The 17,710-nt window shown below is 27.7% G+C and overlaps 1 protein-coding gene across 3 annotated transcripts in view; it reads right to left on the bottom strand.

Moving 5' to 3' along the window:
* Positions 1-2,703: 2,703 nt before the first annotated feature.
* LOC129616422 (transmembrane protein 104 homolog) overlaps positions 2,704-17,710 on the bottom strand; it is a 41,315-nt gene continuing 26,308 nt past the window's right edge. For all 3 annotated transcript variants that reach the window (XM_055532041.1, XM_055532043.1, XM_055532042.1), the window contains exons 4-5: positions 3,706-3,908; positions 2,704-3,640 (exon numbers count right to left, since the gene is read on the bottom strand). In XM_055532041.1, the coding sequence (XP_055388016.1) occupies positions 2,883-3,640; positions 3,706-3,908 (961 nt within the window). In that variant the 3' untranslated portion in view covers positions 2,704-2,882. The remainder of the gene's footprint in view (positions 3,641-3,705; positions 3,909-17,710) is intronic.

Raw genomic sequence — 17,710 nt, 5'->3', positions numbered from 1 at the left:
CAGAGAATTCGGGTAGCACAAAGCGAAACTCTACTAAGAGCCAAATTTATATTTTTCTAGGTATGTTAACTATAAGCTTACTAATATCCTAAAAATTGGAAAGAAATATTTAACAGATATTTTTATAATATTCTGTAACACTTTCACTTAACTAGACAACACACATTGCGATCGGTTATGTGCTGAGCACATCAGATTTTTTTCTTTATTTTAAAAGCAAAAAATTTAACTTTAATTTGAAAAGTTTGGAGTTGGTATCTAGAATACGTCTTTTTGAAATACTCTTTTAAGTTAAACAAAGGCATTCTCGAAAATTCAGTTTTAACTTAGATCTTAATACAAATCAAAATCTTCAAATGTAGCATGTTCAATAAACCTTTACTAAAAACAAGGAACCGTTCGAAAGTCGTAGCATGCGCAAAGTTTTTTTAAAGATTATTCTTAAATGCGCAAAAATTAATATTCAAAATTTGAATTTGGAGTCATATTTATTAGATTGACAATGGTTTGTGCGTATGCAGATGATATTGCAATTATTGCCAGCTTTTTTTATGAAATGAAAGAAATGTTTTTAATATTAGAGAGAACAGCAGATTCTGTGGGTTTGATAATCAATGAGTCAATGACGAAATACATGCTAATGACGCGAAATGATACAAGAAGCTACGCTCAAAATGTAACTATTAGCAATTACAACTTTGCAGGTGTAAGAAGTTTTACATACCTGGGGGCCTTAATAAATAACAAAAATGACATGCAATTAATGAGAGAATTCAAACGGCACAATAATGCTATATACATACAAGCGACTTTTCCAATCCAGGTTACTAACCAGGTCAATAAAAATTAAAATGTACAACGCGCTAATTCAACCTATACTAATAGGTGCGAAACATGGACCATGACAACAAAGTACGGGAAAAAGCTAAAAATATTTGAAAGAAAACTGCTCAGAAAAATATTTGGTCCAAAATTAAATGAAAGCGGGAAATATGAAATAAGATCAAATCGGGAACTAGAAGAATTAATTGATTGCCAAAATATCTTCAAATATATTAAGAAACACAGATTAAGATGGGCAGAACCGTGAAGTCTGGCGGAAAATTGTGAACGAGGTCAAAGTTCCCCGCGAGCTGATGATGATCTGAATTATCGATAATCCCCAACTTTTGAACTCTTTGATGTCATTGTATAAGCCTTCCAAATGGATAAAATATCCTTTAAGTATATGTACCAATGTACTTTATCAATCTCAATCACCTTTTTTTTATCTTTGGATTTGTTTTTTCTGAAGTGCTTGGTATTTACTGATTCCGCTTCATTCAAAATTTTGCCGTTGAAGTTTTTCACATGAAATTTGTGGTAGATCTTCATATGGTAAAACATATTTGTTATTTGCTTGTGGTTGAATATTTTCCTGTTGGATAAATGAAACATCTCCAATTTTACGGTCAGAGGAATTATCGCAAATACTCAAATTGAAGAATTCACTTATTTAAACTTCGGTTTAAATAAGTAGCTATAGTATCTCGTGCTTTTAGGTTTTATGTGAATTAATTTTTTTTTATTTTTGATTTCATGTCAATCTCACACTACAATATTTTTATAAATCTGAACAAGTGTTCTTATATTAGCCTTTGGAAAATTGACTTACCTTATACCACCTTCTAAGGGTTTTTACTGTAAGATCCAAACATACATCTTATACATATATTCGTTTGAACATGGTATGATTTGTTTATTTTAGCAACCACAAGATTTCTTTATTACATCGTCCGTATTTTCTATTTTTTAACAATCTGACAACCATCAAGTCCTCTGCTATTTCCAAATGGTCGACATTCGACTTTTATCAAACAAAAAATATGTTTTATTTATTACATACATAATATGTACATACATATACGTTTATTATGTATAATATTTTGTTTCAAAGTTTGTTTATTTTGTTTTGTATTTTTCAACAAATTTATGTTCAACTTACAACGAGTTTGGTACAAGGTGGCGTATAAAATTCAGGTTCGGGCGCAAAGTGGGTTAAAAAAAATATTTCCATTATGAGAAAGTAATATTCGATTATTTGGAAGTAGAAAATATTTTAGGAAGTTTAATGATAGGCATGATGAGAAATTTTATAAACCCTGACTTCAAAAATGTAGTAATATTTAAATTCATATATTTATTACAATGTCCGCAGTTGTGTTGGTGTAACCAACTCTCCGAGTCCCCATGTCTAATACATTTCGGGCTATTTCAAATTAAACTTTAATTTTCGTAAAAAGTACCATAATTCTTGTTGCTAAAGTTACTAAGCATAAGTGCAAAATATCAATTAACGTTTTATATTAAGTATAATGTGACGTTACATCATGCCTCGAGCGCTGCATCCAAAAGTCCAACCTTCAATTTTATACGTTTAGCTGTTTTGAGTAATACAAAGCATATGAAATTTTTAGTATACGTATATGTAAGCTATGTATATGTAAATTTTAAGTATATTTTTAATAAATAGAAGTACAGTTATAAAGAGCTACCAAAGAGGCAACTATATACTAAATTATGTTGTTTAAATATTCAGTAAAGAAGTGAAAAATAAAAGTTTTGTATTAAAAAGAAAAACTTAGTTGCAGGAAAAAGATCTAGAGATATTTATTTAATTATTGGCATCAAATATTATAACTTAATAGAAAATACGCAAACAAAGATTTTTTACATAATATTTATTGAGAGTAAAAAATAGAATTCATTTTAAATTTATTAATTAAAATATCATTTTTGGTATTAAATAGTAGATCACAAAGTTCAAATTACTTACAAAATTTTTTTTTCATACTTATTCAGAAATTTAACCATTATCCTTCTTTTTATTATTGATTTTCTTACTACCCAATCGAAAATTTAATAGTTACCATTATAAGACATCCGCTTGCCCAAATTATAACAAAAATTATCCACAGTTTACTTTGAAATGGACTGCGGTACTTGTTAACTATTCCATCTCCCAAAAGATTTTTGCAAACTTTTCGTGCTAAATATACTAGAACAGCAGGTATAAAGTATTGAATAGACGTACCAGCATAAGAACCAGTAAAACTAACTAAATTTGTAACACTTTCCGTAAAAAACGTTACTATTATCGGTGGAGATATAGCTAGCAGAGGAAACACCACACGCCTTATGATGCTACTATATGAACGGTCCCTGATTCTTCCAGAAAATAAGGTTTGTAAGTTATTTTTTAAAGTGATTGCTATGACAGGAAAACTTGCAGAGAGAGTAAATACTGGAAATAAAGCTAGGAAGTACTCAATAATCTTTAAAAAACCCATATTTTGTTCTGATTTTGGTATAAAATTCAATGTGTACAAGTCTTCTAGATTTGCAAAAGCAAATACGCCCGTTATAGCTAGTAAAACGTAAAATGAACAAATCATCAGGTAGTCCAAACCCATAAACACCTTAATATGGCTCTTATTATTTATAGGTGCTATTAAGCTAGGTAAAGAATGATGGCACATAAATGAATAAACACATGCTCCAAAAAGTGCTGGCAAACCATTGAAATTTATCATTGGTGGATTTTTTTGAGGACCTTCCGTAAAGATTTTCACCACCGCTATCGTTATCATTACTAAAAAAGCTGCAAAAAAGTTTGTTGTATTCAAATTTAAAAAAAAAAGAAACTAAAGTACGAGTATAACTTACCAAACCAACGAAAAATAGCTGTTGCTACTTGAATATACTTTGTTTTTTGCACATTGAAGAAAACAAAAGGTCCCAAAAGAACAGCAAAAGTAACTAAAGAAAATCTATAAGCATCTAGTCTGGTAACTGTGCGTTCAGGCCAGCAAGGCAGAGCATCAAAGTTATCAGATATATTATTTGAGTATGAAGCATTCAACGAATGGCTGAGGAAAGATTAATTAATTTTATTAAACTAATTATGTTATAACAAATAAAATTGTAAACATGCATGGTTTTTCTTGGTAAACATTCCGGATAAGAGAGGCAGTTCAGGTCGGGCCAGTATTAAAGACGCATTTATTTTTCAGACATCCTAATCCAGTGTAAAATTTCTCATCAGAAAAGAAAAAATATGTATGTACATACACATATGCTTTCCATCTTATTTAGCAACATCTGCTGAGCTTAAATGAAACATGTGTAACAACTAACCAATTGTTGTGGGAGTGGAAAGGAAGATGAAATAAAAAGTAAACATAAGAAATAAAAAAATAATGAAATTATCAAAATAATTTTGTTTTTTTAAATCTGGTTTTTGTGTGACATATTTTATGTTATAATATTTGACTACATATGATTAGAATAAAAAGAACTTTATACATAGAAATAATCAACAATGGTTTTTGTAAGTTTTGAATAGTCATGTGCAGTGTTGTTAATTTCACCTTGTTTTTCAGTAGCATTTTGTCTTAAAAAAAGTAATATGGAGAATTCAAAAAAAAATTTTTTTTTCAATGGTTGATAATTTTTCCGAAATATAATTCTTTTTTTTTTTTTATTGGTATGAAAAGAAAACTTCCTTTTATTCGGAATAAAATACTTTTTTTTTTATTTTTTGCTAATATATTTCGTGCGCTACATACGCACTTTATCAAAGCTGTTTGAAAGGAAGTTTTCTAGTATGGAGAACTTTAGCGTAATTAGTAATTTAGGGTTACCATTAACACCAAACAAAAAATAAGGCATCTGACTAAATAGATGCATAGGACAAAATGCTTGGGGCAAAAATGTTTTTATATCCGTGCTTGTTAAATCAAGTTACCCAAATGAGTTACATGCCTACGCAACGTAGTGATATTTTCGACTTTCGTAGGTACATTTTTTTGCTGCTTTTTTTTTAATGTCAAATTGATCTGGTAACTGTCAATTCATTTCCAAGTGTGTAAAGCGCGAAATTAAACATTAACAATATATGATTTTTTTTTTAAATTAATTTTGAATTTTAGAAAAACAAAAACTTTACATAAAAAAATATTTTTGGGTCTCCGCCATCTTTCTTTTGGAAACGACATTTGTAAAAGAAATTAAAGACCTTTTGAAAAAATGTGTCATTCATAAACGGACACACGCTTTTCGAATTATTTTTTGTTTAAAATTGATTTCAAATCGAATTTCGTTTAGGTAAAGAATTATATTTTCCCATAATTTTTTAAATTCTAATATATTTGTAAAATCAAGAAAATATATAAATATTTTTATTTATAATTATTTTAAAATCTTGACTTCAACGTTTTGTATGTTAATGAAAGCATTTCATTATTTTTAAATGAACAGCTTTTTTTCTCATAGGGTAAGTTAACTCAAGATATGAGAAGTAACTGTGGTGTCAAGTTGAAAATATAATTAATGAAATATAATTATTAAATATTGATATGAATACATAGTAAAGAAAAAATTTGAAGAGGGAATTAGAAAATAATATCTAAAATACAATCAAATATTATTTTTTAAATACAAATTTTATATACACTGCTAAATTTTACCTCTATTTTTGAGAAAAATTTTTAAAACTTGATATATTACCTAAGTAAAAATATATTTAAAAGGTTTTGGAAAAGACAATAATATATTTTTATGACCGGATTCGAATATCTTTTTAATTTTTGAAATAAATAGTATCTTAGCAAATGACTCAAAAACTCCGATTGTAAAATGACAAGTAGTAGGTACTGATATTCGTAAATTTTTGTCCGTTTGCGTTTACTATTAAGATTCATACACAGGCAGGGTCATTTTATAAATAGATTGCTCTTGTTTACCTGCTAATAAAATATGAAAGAAGAACATGTTTGAAATAGTTTTAAAATAATTATTTGAAAAAAAAAATTGATTGGAAGTAGGTACATACATATTTATTTTTAATAACTTAAAAACTAACTGAAATTATTTGAAACAATTTTATAAGTAACATATAAATAACCAAAATGAGATAATTCAAATTGTAGAAATGAGTCAACCTATATTACTTTTACTAACATTTTTTTTAGCCGACACTTCTCAACTTACCTTATTGGGAAATACAAAATGTGCATGAAAAATCATACATCCTTCCTCATTAACATTTGAAACCATACTGAAATATGAATTTGAAATTTTTTATCATGTTTTCTTTCCTCCTACCTTTCTTTCTTTTTCGTGCAATAGAATTTAAATGGGAAATGGTATAATATTCTGAGATTTTTTAAAATATTAAACTCTTTTTTACGTAAAAAAAAGAAAAAAATAATAAGAAATATAACACGATCAGTGGCATTTAAAGAAAAAAACAGGAACGAAGCCAAAAATTCGTAATATTTCGTAAAAAAATTGAGTATTGGGACTTGTTAGATGTAAAGACATTAATTTTTTGATTAGAAGTCGCTAAGTACATCGAAATCAAATTTTCTTTTAGGGACAAAATAAATATAAAAAAAATTAAAACAAAACGTCAAAAAAAAAAATATAAAATTTTAATATTTTGGGGATTTCAAAACCTATTTAAATAATTTTAAAAATGATGTTGTTGAATTTGATTCTAATGATGTTGATTATTTCGTCTTTCACTTATTTCTATTTTATTTTTTAAGGATTTTTCAAAAATTTTGAAAATAATTGCTTATGGTTTTCGTCTGTCCATCCATCCGTCCGTGGACCTGTTTGCAAACCTTCAAAATAGAAAACTGAAATTTCATAATACATATATAAATAGATCTTAACTAGAAGTTTATTTCCATAGAAGAAAAGTTTTACCAATATTTAAATTCTTTTACCATTTTGTTCTTTCTCATTTGTAAAAAATTTCAAGACACACATAAGAACAAATATTACGATTGCTAGATACATTAGATATAAACAAACTGATGTGTAAATACGTAAAAATCAGATTTGATCATAGTTTAAATCGTAGATTTAAACTTATGTGTAGCTGGCGCGTTTGGCTATGGTGTGGTAAATTTTCTAATGAATCTTTTTGAACGAATCATTTTGAACGACTCAGTGGAAATGAATGATTCTTATGATTCGATTCTTTGAAAAAAAGCATTTTGCTCATCTCAGTTTTGAATAATAGTGTTGATTGCTAAATCTATTTCTTAATCTTCAATATTCTGATTTAATTTTTTCTTAAAAATTAATTTTTTTAGGACCATAAAAAAGTTGTGTTACTTCTTCAATCGCTTGGTTTATAACACCATTTTAATGTTATGGATTGCCAGAAATAAGTAAGAGATTTTGAATTAAAACATTTTTTGGTTAGATGTCGCTACGTACACCGAAATCTAAAATTAAAAAGGATGTTTTTTCTTTTAAGCATTTAAAAATAATATTGATGAACTTGATGCTAATGATGTTAATAATTTTGTCTTTCATTTTTTTTCATTTAATTTTTTTAGGACTCTTCAATTTTGAAAATAAGTGCTTATAATTTCCCTCTGCTCGTGTACTCAATTGCAAAACTACTACACCCTGAAGAAAGAACACAGAAATTTCATAATATGTATATGAATGGATCTTTACAAGAAACTTACTTCGGTAGAAAAGTTTTAGCTATCTCTCCCTTCCCTCTAAAAGCTATAATCTCTCAAAAAGCCATTTTAAAGAAACCCTAAACATTCAAATGCAAAAAAGCATAACTGAATATTAAAAAGAAATGTCTGCTAAAATTAACCTAAAACCCGTATATTTTTCTATTCTAAAGCTAGAAAAGTTTCCGTACTTCTATTATATAGAAGTCTGAAACTTTTCTAGCTTTAAGATACTAATAAAAATTTTTTTCCAACTCCACCCCCCTCGCAAGTTTTCGCCTCTCTAAATTTGTTAAGGTCCCATTTTTGACAGCACATATTTCCGAAACTGTAATCTTTTTCAAATTTTTATGAATGAAAGCTAACATTAAATGACGCAAGCAACCCTTGAATTCGAGCAATATTTGAACCAACTTTAATAATTTTTATTAGCTACTTTTAATAAGAAATCTTTTCGATTTGTAAATAATTTATTTTGTTCATAAAAAAGAAATATCTATGTGTGAGTTACTACATATACTATGACAAAATGTGTAAATATTAACGCAGTCAGTACTTTTAATAATAAAAAAAACAGTGTGCTTTTGAAAAATATATTGAAAATCAAATCATGTGAACTGAATAATTTCAGTATTTTAAAAATTTTTAAATTTTTGAAAATTTTTTGAGTTGTATATTTTTTATAAATATGTGGTGATGTGTATTTCTAGCAAAAATAATTGTATTTGTGTTTGTATTTTTCATAAACATACGCACACATAAAAACGCTTTTTATTAAATTTTTTAAGGGAAATATTTATTTTTCAGTTTTTTAAAAAGAATATTGGTTCAAGTCATCAATTATAATTTTAATATTTGGTTTTTGTACCTATTTGAATATTTTCATATATTTTGTAATTTTCAGTATATTTTTTTTTAAAAACTGAAAAGTAAAAATTTCCCATCCAAAAAAACTGAAAAGTAGAATTTTTAAGCTGAAAAGTAGAAAAATAAAATTTTGCACTTTTTTTTGTATGAAATTCTAAGTCTATAAAATAGTTTGTGGTAATGCCCATGTAAAAGTCAAAGCAAAATTTTAGGATCTCTTTATAGAGTCTTTCACGAATTTTGAGAAAACTTTATTAAAAGAATTCCAAGCTTTGATTCTTAAATGAAAGATTAATTTAGAAAAATACAATATTATTCTTTCTAAAAATTGAATATTTTAAAAAACTTAGGAAAAATGTTCTAAACTCTATAGATTTATTTTGTTGAGAATACCAAAATAACGCTTATAACTATTTTAAAATATATATTTGGTGCTTTAATTTTTAGCAACCGTAAAAATTCAATTGTGATTCGATAGAAAGATCAATCGAAAACAAAATTGTGTGCACATAATCCATCAAAAACAACAAAAATCATAATTTTTATACCTTGCACCTTCGTGAAGATTATATTCCCTTTGGTATAGAGTTTGCTACCACTTGAAGAAATCGTCTCCAGTATGGAAATGTATATTTATTCTTGGTCAGCGTAAAATTCTGCGTGGGTTTAGCCATGTCCGTCGAATGGTGTCGGACATGACTAAATCAACGAATAGTGTAACCGACATCAAACTTTCACAAGTTGTTTCTTTTTCGGCTGCTATTATAATTGGACCTAACCTGATCATTGGGGCAGTGGTTATGGCACCGGCCCTTTAACCGAAGGGTCTCGGGTTCAAACCCCGGTCAGGTCACTATAAAAATTATATTCAATATTATATAACTTAATATGCAATACTAATAAATATTATACAAGTAATTTTCAAATATTCATAATATTCGATACGTACTAAAGACTAAGAAAAATAAACAGTAAATATTAATAAACTGAAATATTTAATATAAATAAAAACTACGGTAGGCTAGTCAACTACCAAGCTAACTCTCTATGACTATAGAAACTAGGGCATGGTACATATCATGCACTAGCCCTATACTCCTCCTAGGAGTGAAGAAGGAAAAAAAAAATTATAATTGGACCAATTAGAACAACGGGTTCGAGTAGCTGAATTACAACTCAAAGAGGTTTTTTAAACATTTCAAAAACTGATAAAGATATCAATATCAAATTTTGCAAAGATGTGTCCAATTTCACTTTACATACGTTCTGAAAGTCATACGTTCTTTTCGAAAAGTAAAATTTTAAAAAATATGCGAACCAGAATATTGAACGTAGAATCAAATAAAAATTCTTGTTTAGAATGTTAAGAATACACATTTGCACTAAATATTCTATGCATGAAACTAAACACGCAAGCTTAATTATTCCTAATGATTTTTGTATTTTATTTCTTAATTTTTATTGTATTTATATACATATATCATTTAAATATCTATGAATATAATAGACCTTATATATCGGCGCAGCGAATGAAATTTTTAGCGAATATGAATTTTTGGTATTATGATTAGCGAATTCGCCTAAATTTTAGGCGAATGGGTTGTCGAAACTGTCGAATGAAAATTCTGTGTAAAAAGGAATTCGACACCAGTGATGTATTTTTAATTTATAAGAACTTTAAATTTTATTCTGTTGCCTATGGCAAATATAATTGAATCAATTACCAACTAATGTTAAGATTTCAACAATTTTAAATAAGTATGTAATAAATATTTCTGTGTAATTTAGATGAATGCATGGGTATATTTATATGATAAAATTTATAGGTTTTCTAATTAGATATTACTAGTTTTAAGAAAACTGGAATAAAAATTTTATTTTTTTTATGTAAATATGTTATGTAAATAATAAAAAAAGTAAATTCAAAATTACAACTGTTTTTTAAAACAATTGTTTTATATATTTAAAATATTTTTTCATATTTTTGCTTTACCAAAAAAATGTTTTGTTACTTGTAATTTATTATTCTAGTTTATAAGAACATGAAATTTAATTTTGCTATTATATAAATGAAATAAAATAACTTCTATATATATTTTGTATTCAATCCTTACCGACCTATTGTATATACAATAGGTAGGTTATGTGATGACAACAAATTTTGCATATCGAGTTTTCGGTGGGAATGCACTTCTCCACAGTAGGGAAGTGTAAATAAACTATTTTTAGCAACCTGTCGGTCTGTTTGTGCACGCGTGTATCTCAAGTTCTGCTAAACCGATTTTGATGATATTTTATATGTAAGTTTATTTCGACCATGGCACGGATTGATCAACTTTTGGGATATATCAGGCCCCGCGAACTGCACTTTCTAGCTGGCCTGTTTTACCTTTTTGACCATTTTGAAGAAAATATTCGACCAATTTACTTGAAATTTCATATATAAGCTTTGCTCGACCGTCCGCGAAAATTCCTATGTTTTGGAAGAAATCAGGCAACTGGACGTTTACTACGGGCCAAATATACATTTTTGTGTATATAAAGAGAAATAATCAACCGATTTTATTGAAATTTAATATATGAATTCCTCGTATTAAAAAAATTAACATATAAATTTTTTGGAAAGATCATGGCTCGAAAACTGATTTGCGGGCCGATTTTACATTTTTCACCATTTTGAAGAAAATATTCAACCGAATTACTTGAAATTTCATATATGAGCTTTGCTTGACCGTCCGCGAAAATTCCTAACTTTTGGAAGAAATCAGGCATCAGCAACTGGACGTTTACAACGGCCCAAATACATTTAACAGACAATTTTATAATATTCCGTAACAATTTAACTTAACTAGACAATACACAATGCGGTCGGTTATGTGCTGACCACATCAGATTTTTATTTTTATTTTCCAAACATGCCAAATCACCATGAACATTTCTAATGCCATAAAATGCACACCACAAATATGTGTATATGAATGTATGATATATGTTTTTCCAAACCAGATTGTACAAGAGTTGCCACAAAAAGGGATACATTACCATTTACGTTTTGAAAATTACATAGTTAAGAAAAATGTTTCCAAAATAACAACGCTATATGGGCAAACGTAAAAAAAAATGTTCTGATCACCATAAAACCGCTAAGTTTATTTGAGTGATGCTCAAAATTTCAAAAATTTCCTTGAAGCAAATTTTAAGTTTTAAAATTTATAATCATTTTACCAATAATTTTACCAACGAAGCAAAACAACAACTTTTTTCTATAAGAGTATTTAATAAAAAACAGGGTTATTTCCAATATTAAAAAAAAGAATATTGTCTACCAACAACATTTTTTTCTGTTTTAAAAAAATTACATTAAGTTAAGAATGTTAGTATCAGAGATTTGAGTTTACGGAAAAGCTACCAAAGTAGAGCTAGGTAAAAATTTACAAATATGACAACCTTGGTGATCATAAGAAAAAAATTTGTATACCTATAACTTCACCTTAATCACATGTTTCTTTTTATATTTTGCTTTTTCTTTTTTTCTGTTTTTTTATTTCTTATTTGTAAAACAGAAATTAAAATTTGACACAGATTTCAAAGAAGTTCAATAGATGAGTCTGGAAAAAATGAAAAAATCGTAAAATTTTTCATATCTAAAAATTTTACACTAGATTTTGCTTTTCGTTATAAAAGTTTCATTAAAAAATGCAAACGTTTCTTTCTAAACTTTGTAAAAAGAACGTAAATATTTATGAAAAGAAACTACACATTTTCATTGTCTGAATATGAGAAGTTCCATTCTCTGTAAATAATTGTAATTTTTTCTAAATTTACATCGAATTGATTAATGTACTAACTGATTCCATTATTGCAAAGAAAGCCAAAATCAATCACTCAAAGGGATATATTAGAGAGAAATAAGAGAACCCTCAGTGCCAAATAACAAATTCATATGGACTCCACAGTTCTCATGGAGACTTTTTTAATACATACAACTCAGCTTCTGGTAGAAGTTCAAGATATACTTCTTAGATTACTGTGGACGAAAAAGACATGTCTAAAATCACTATCTTAAATTTTTTAAATTGCATTAAAGTCCGTTTTGACGCAATTAAAAAAATGGCATTTTCATTGAAGAATATTTTTTTTTGAAAAAAATTGCATTTTTTTATAGAATCGATAAAATTAATTTTGAAAGTTAATTTTTCCAAAATTAGTAGTTTTTATTTCAAATTAGTAAACCTAAAAAAAAATTAATAATTTTCAAACTTAACCTTTCAAAAAGTTATTTCGTTCCAGGTTAAAAGATTAAATCGCTCCGCTCCGTTAAGTGTTTCAGCAAAAGAAATATTTGCTTTACTGCATGATTAAACAAAGAAATATTCCTTCTAGATGCGCTACCTGTGACGGGGATCACCCAGTGAATTATTGTGGGTGTGTAATTGCTAAGAAATTACGAAGGAGAAAAAACATCAGAACACAGGTTCGTCCAGCCGCAAGAAATCAGAATATCAGTCAGAATCAAATTAAACTACAAAGAGTTCACAATTTCGACCATTTATTGCCCCCTAGGCACAACCTCAGAATAATTGAATGTAAAGCATTGCTTGAGAGCTTGGGTAAAAATCTCATTATAGGTGGAGACTTTACTAAAAAATAAAAATGTGGAAAATTACTAAAAATTAAAAACCTAAACTTCAAATGCCTCCATTAAGGAAACAAGATAATACCTCCCTCAGCAGACGATCGACAACGATATTTGCCAATGAGCAACCCAAGATGAAACACCTGTTAGAAAAATTGGAATAAAAGAAATAAAAACCGAAATTACTAAAATAAATTGCAAAAAAGCCCCGAGTTTTGACTTTATAAATGATACCATAATAAAATGATTTCCACTGATTGCACTAAAAATGCTATTATATTTGTTTAATGCTGTAATAAGGCTGAAATACTTTCCAGAAATATGAAAAATAGCTGAAGTGTTGATAGTACCAAAACCAGCAAAATTTAGATTCCAAAGATTGGTGCTAACTCGTATTATGCCCACTATTGAACAAAAACATCTAATTCCTAGTCACCAGTTTGGGTTTAGAAGCAGTCATTTAAAAATCGATCAAGTACATAGGACTGCAATGGTCATCAAAAATGCGCTAGAAAACAAAAAAATTTGCACAGCTGTCTTCTTGGAATTTACTTAGGCATTTGATAACGTGTGGCACAGGGACCTTATCTGCAAACTACAGGTTCTACCGAGTAGCATATGTGCAATATTAGAATCTTACTTAAGCAATAGAACAATTAGTGTCAAGTAGACAGATGAATATTGGGAACTAAAAGCTATTAAAGCAGGTTAGCCTCAGTGTAGCAAACTAGGCCCCATTCTATTTTTATTATACACCCGGGATATACCGCAGACAGCAGTATCTACTATAGCCAATTTCGTAGATGACACGGCAAACCTAGCCCAGGGTAGCACGATGCAGAAAAGAACAGCAAAAGCCACAACGAAGTTGCGGTATGAATGCAAAAATGAAGAATATTGGTGAATGAAGACAAATCAATTCATGTTACTTTTACAAACAGACTAACCAATAATATCTCAATAGTATTCAACAACCGGCCCCTACCGTTTGCCCATGAGGCGAAATATTTAGGTATGGCTTTAGACGCGAAACTCCGCTGGAAAAATGAAATGAAATGAAATTACTGTGGACGAAAAAGACATGTCTCAAATCACTATCTTAAATTTTTTAAATTGCATTAAAGTCCGTTTTGACGCAATTAAAAAAATGGCATTTTCATTAAAGAATATTTTTTTTTGAAAAAAATTGCATTTTTTTATAGAATCGATAAAATTAATTTTGAAAATTTATTTTTCCAAAATTAGTAGTTTTTATTTCAAATTAGTAAACCTAAAAAAAAATTAATAATTTTCAAACTTAACCTTTTAAAAGGTTATTTCGTTCCACCTTAAAAGATTAAATCGCTCCGCTCCGTTAAGTGTTTCAGCAAAAGAAATATTTGCTTTCATAAATTTTTATAAAAAGATTAGTAACATTATGGAATATGATTAACTTCACCTACATTGATTAAATCGTTTTTGTATTCCTCATTCATTTTGTTTTTGAAAACTTTTCGCAAAATTTATCTTTTTATCGTCCGTCCGTGGACACCTTTTTTGTTTACAAAACTTCTACACCCTTGAAGATAGAAAGCTGAAATTTAATACGTACATAGATCTTTACTAGAAATTTATTTCCGTAGAACAAAATTATCTAGAAGTTATACCCCCCAAAAACCCTAAAAATGACCTTTTTTAACTATTTGTTGCAATGAAACCATAAGCATTTTTGAAATTTTGCAAACGCAGAAAGGCAGCGGCTTGCTTCCCCTAGCGCGGCATACTATAGTTAAACTTTAGAAAAACAAAATGGCCGTTCAAATTTACCGTTATCTTAAGTCCTTTTTTTCCAAATTTTTGATGTCGTTTATCTTCTAGACCCCGGCTTGTAGAAGTTTAAAATTTTAGTGACTTTTAGACATTAACAAATAGTTCATTTAGTTAGAAGGCAATTTTTTTCCATCTCCACCCCCTCTCAAGTTATTGCCTCTTGAAATTTGTAAAATTTGAATTTTTGACACTTTATATTTCCGAAACCGCAAGCTTTTTCAAATTTCTATAAACACAAAAAGCTAATGGTAAATTCCATGACATTAAAAAATATAATTATTTTTCTTAACTTACACAATTAACCCTTAAAATCGAGCATTATGTTAACCCCACTTTATATTAATTTTTGTTTTATTTCAAAGACTGCATAAATCGTTCATCCTAAATATATGCAATCCTAGAAATACTTTTGTATATGAATGAAAATAATTTGAATAGTGTGATAGGTATACATAGACTGTATTTAAATGCAGAATTTTCACTTGTTGAAAGGAAAAGTGCTACAATACAAACCATTGGTTTGACCCAACTTTATTATATAATACAAATTGGTAATCTTCACTTTTGTTTTATTTTTAATACCCATATGCAGGCAGATTTTTAAGATAAAAAAAAGATCAATGTGACATAAGTTATTTGCATTACAAAGCTTCATATTTTTTCGTTGTTTATCAAATCAAAATATTAATTTGGGCCATAAATAATATATTTTTTATATTTCTTCATTTTATTGAATTATTTAGTTTTGCTTATTTATAACATTGGATCTATATTTATTTTTTTCTTTCGATAATTTCAAAATTAATTTAGTGGTAGGTATTATTTCTGTACAAAAATGGTATATGTATTAATTATTTAAATATTTTTGAATATTTAGCATAAAAATAAAAGCACTATAATGTACTTCTTTAAGAACAATATTTTACAAAAAAAATTATATATATATCATAATAAAACTGTTAGTTATGTGTATATTAAATATGTATGTCCATTTCATTTAAAATATATAATAAAACATAAAAAAAAGTCCAAACCCAATAACGTCACTTTTCTTAATAAAAAATCAAAGTTTTAAACTCATCGCAAAATCTGCCATTTTTACTATTTAAAATCTGCACAACTTTCTTCTGTAAAATACCAGATCTACTTGTAGTCTGGCATTTTACAGAATCTGGCATACGTTTTCGTTCTTGTTTCAGTGCTCAACCTAATGTATATTTAAATAAGAGTTACAATTTAAAAACTGACAAAATGTGTAAAATAATTTTTTTTTGTAGTTTTGAGTTTTTGTTATTTGTCGTTCTATATTTAGGAGGTTTCATATTTGACCGTGGAGGTATACGTGAGGTAGTGTTGGAGAACTATCGATGTATTAAGTCATCGATGTTTTCGATATATCGTCGCAAAACTATCGCGATATATCGATAGTTTCGTAACGCAAGATGCTGCTGTATAGGTCTGCATTTAATTTGTAAAGAATCATATACATAATAGTAGTATATACATTATAGTGTTATTATGATCAAACTTGGAATGAATAAAATATTAATAAATTAAATAATTAATATTGGAATGAATAAAATATTAATAAATATAATATATTAATAATATTATTTGAAAAATATTAACTGTAATTAAACTTAATACCGGCTTACACAAGTATTTTAAAGTGCATAATATTAACTTTAAATATTTTTATTATTTAATAAATATTTTTCTTTTGTTAATTTTTCATTCTTTATTTTATCGATAAAAAATCGTTTGTTGTTTTGAATATTTTGAGTTTGTCATATGTTTAAACGAAAAAAAAATTTTTTCGGGGACCGAAAAACTGTCAAGTTGAGATATTTTAAAATGTTAGTAAAATTATTGTATACATTGAAACATGCCAATAACTCGCTTATGTAAAGGTTCAGTTAAATTCGGTATTCAAAGGACATGTTGTGTGTTAAAACTCAACCTTGACATAGCTATTAGTAAGTTTTTTTTCTTGTTCGTTGCAAAGAAGGAATATTAAGAATTTAATAAAACTCAATGCCAGGTTCACTTCACGTCCTCATGACATATTTGGAATGAAATAAAAGAACATAGAAATAGAAAAAAAATTTCAATTTTCACTGATGTAATAATTCAATGTGCATACGTATAAAAATAATGTTATGGAATTCATAATATTCAAAACTATATTTCGTTCTTGTTCATTTTTCAAAATTTATCAATTGCCAAAAATTCAGGTTTGTTTGACAATAGCATTATATCAAATTTAAAACTATCGATAGTTACTATAGTTGAAAACTATCGAAAATATCGATAGTTCTCCACCTCTAACGTTTGGATTTCAAATCAATAGCACATAAAAAGTAAATAACGCGGTTCGTGTTTATTCAGGTTAATGCCGAGTATATCTATCAAACCACCAAACTGAAATTATTTTCCGAAATTTTGCAATCGGAAGAAATTACAAAAATAATTATTAATGTTTTATGATTTTGAAGTATTCCGATCAAAATATTCTTTTATTTTTTTGTGATGGAACCGATTTAAATTATATTTTTTGTTCTGCTTTTTTTCCAGTTTCTTTTTAAATTTAATTTCTTATCCAAAACTTTATTCTTTAATTTAGTACTCTTCCATTTGGAAGACAGGAAAGGTTGTCTGCGTTAACAGTTGCAATGTGATTGATTTTCTTCATACAAATAATTTGCGACATCCATTTCATTTAAACTCCATATATGCTATTATTCAGGTATTGAAGAAGAGCACGCAGTTTCCTCACAAACAAATACAAAAACAAATAAAAAAACTGTTGGTGTGAAACTGCTTTTAGAAGGATGTTACTTTCATTTGTTATTTAGTTTCCGAGAATGTTGTC

The sequence above is a fragment of the Condylostylus longicornis genome, unplaced genomic scaffold (genome assembly GCF_029603195.1).
Source record: "Condylostylus longicornis isolate FDR11 unplaced genomic scaffold, ASM2960319v2 ptg000202l, whole genome shotgun sequence".
Lineage (NCBI taxonomy): Eukaryota > Metazoa > Arthropoda > Insecta > Diptera > Dolichopodidae > Condylostylus > Condylostylus longicornis.
This window is presented reverse-complemented; position numbering and strand designations above follow the sequence as displayed.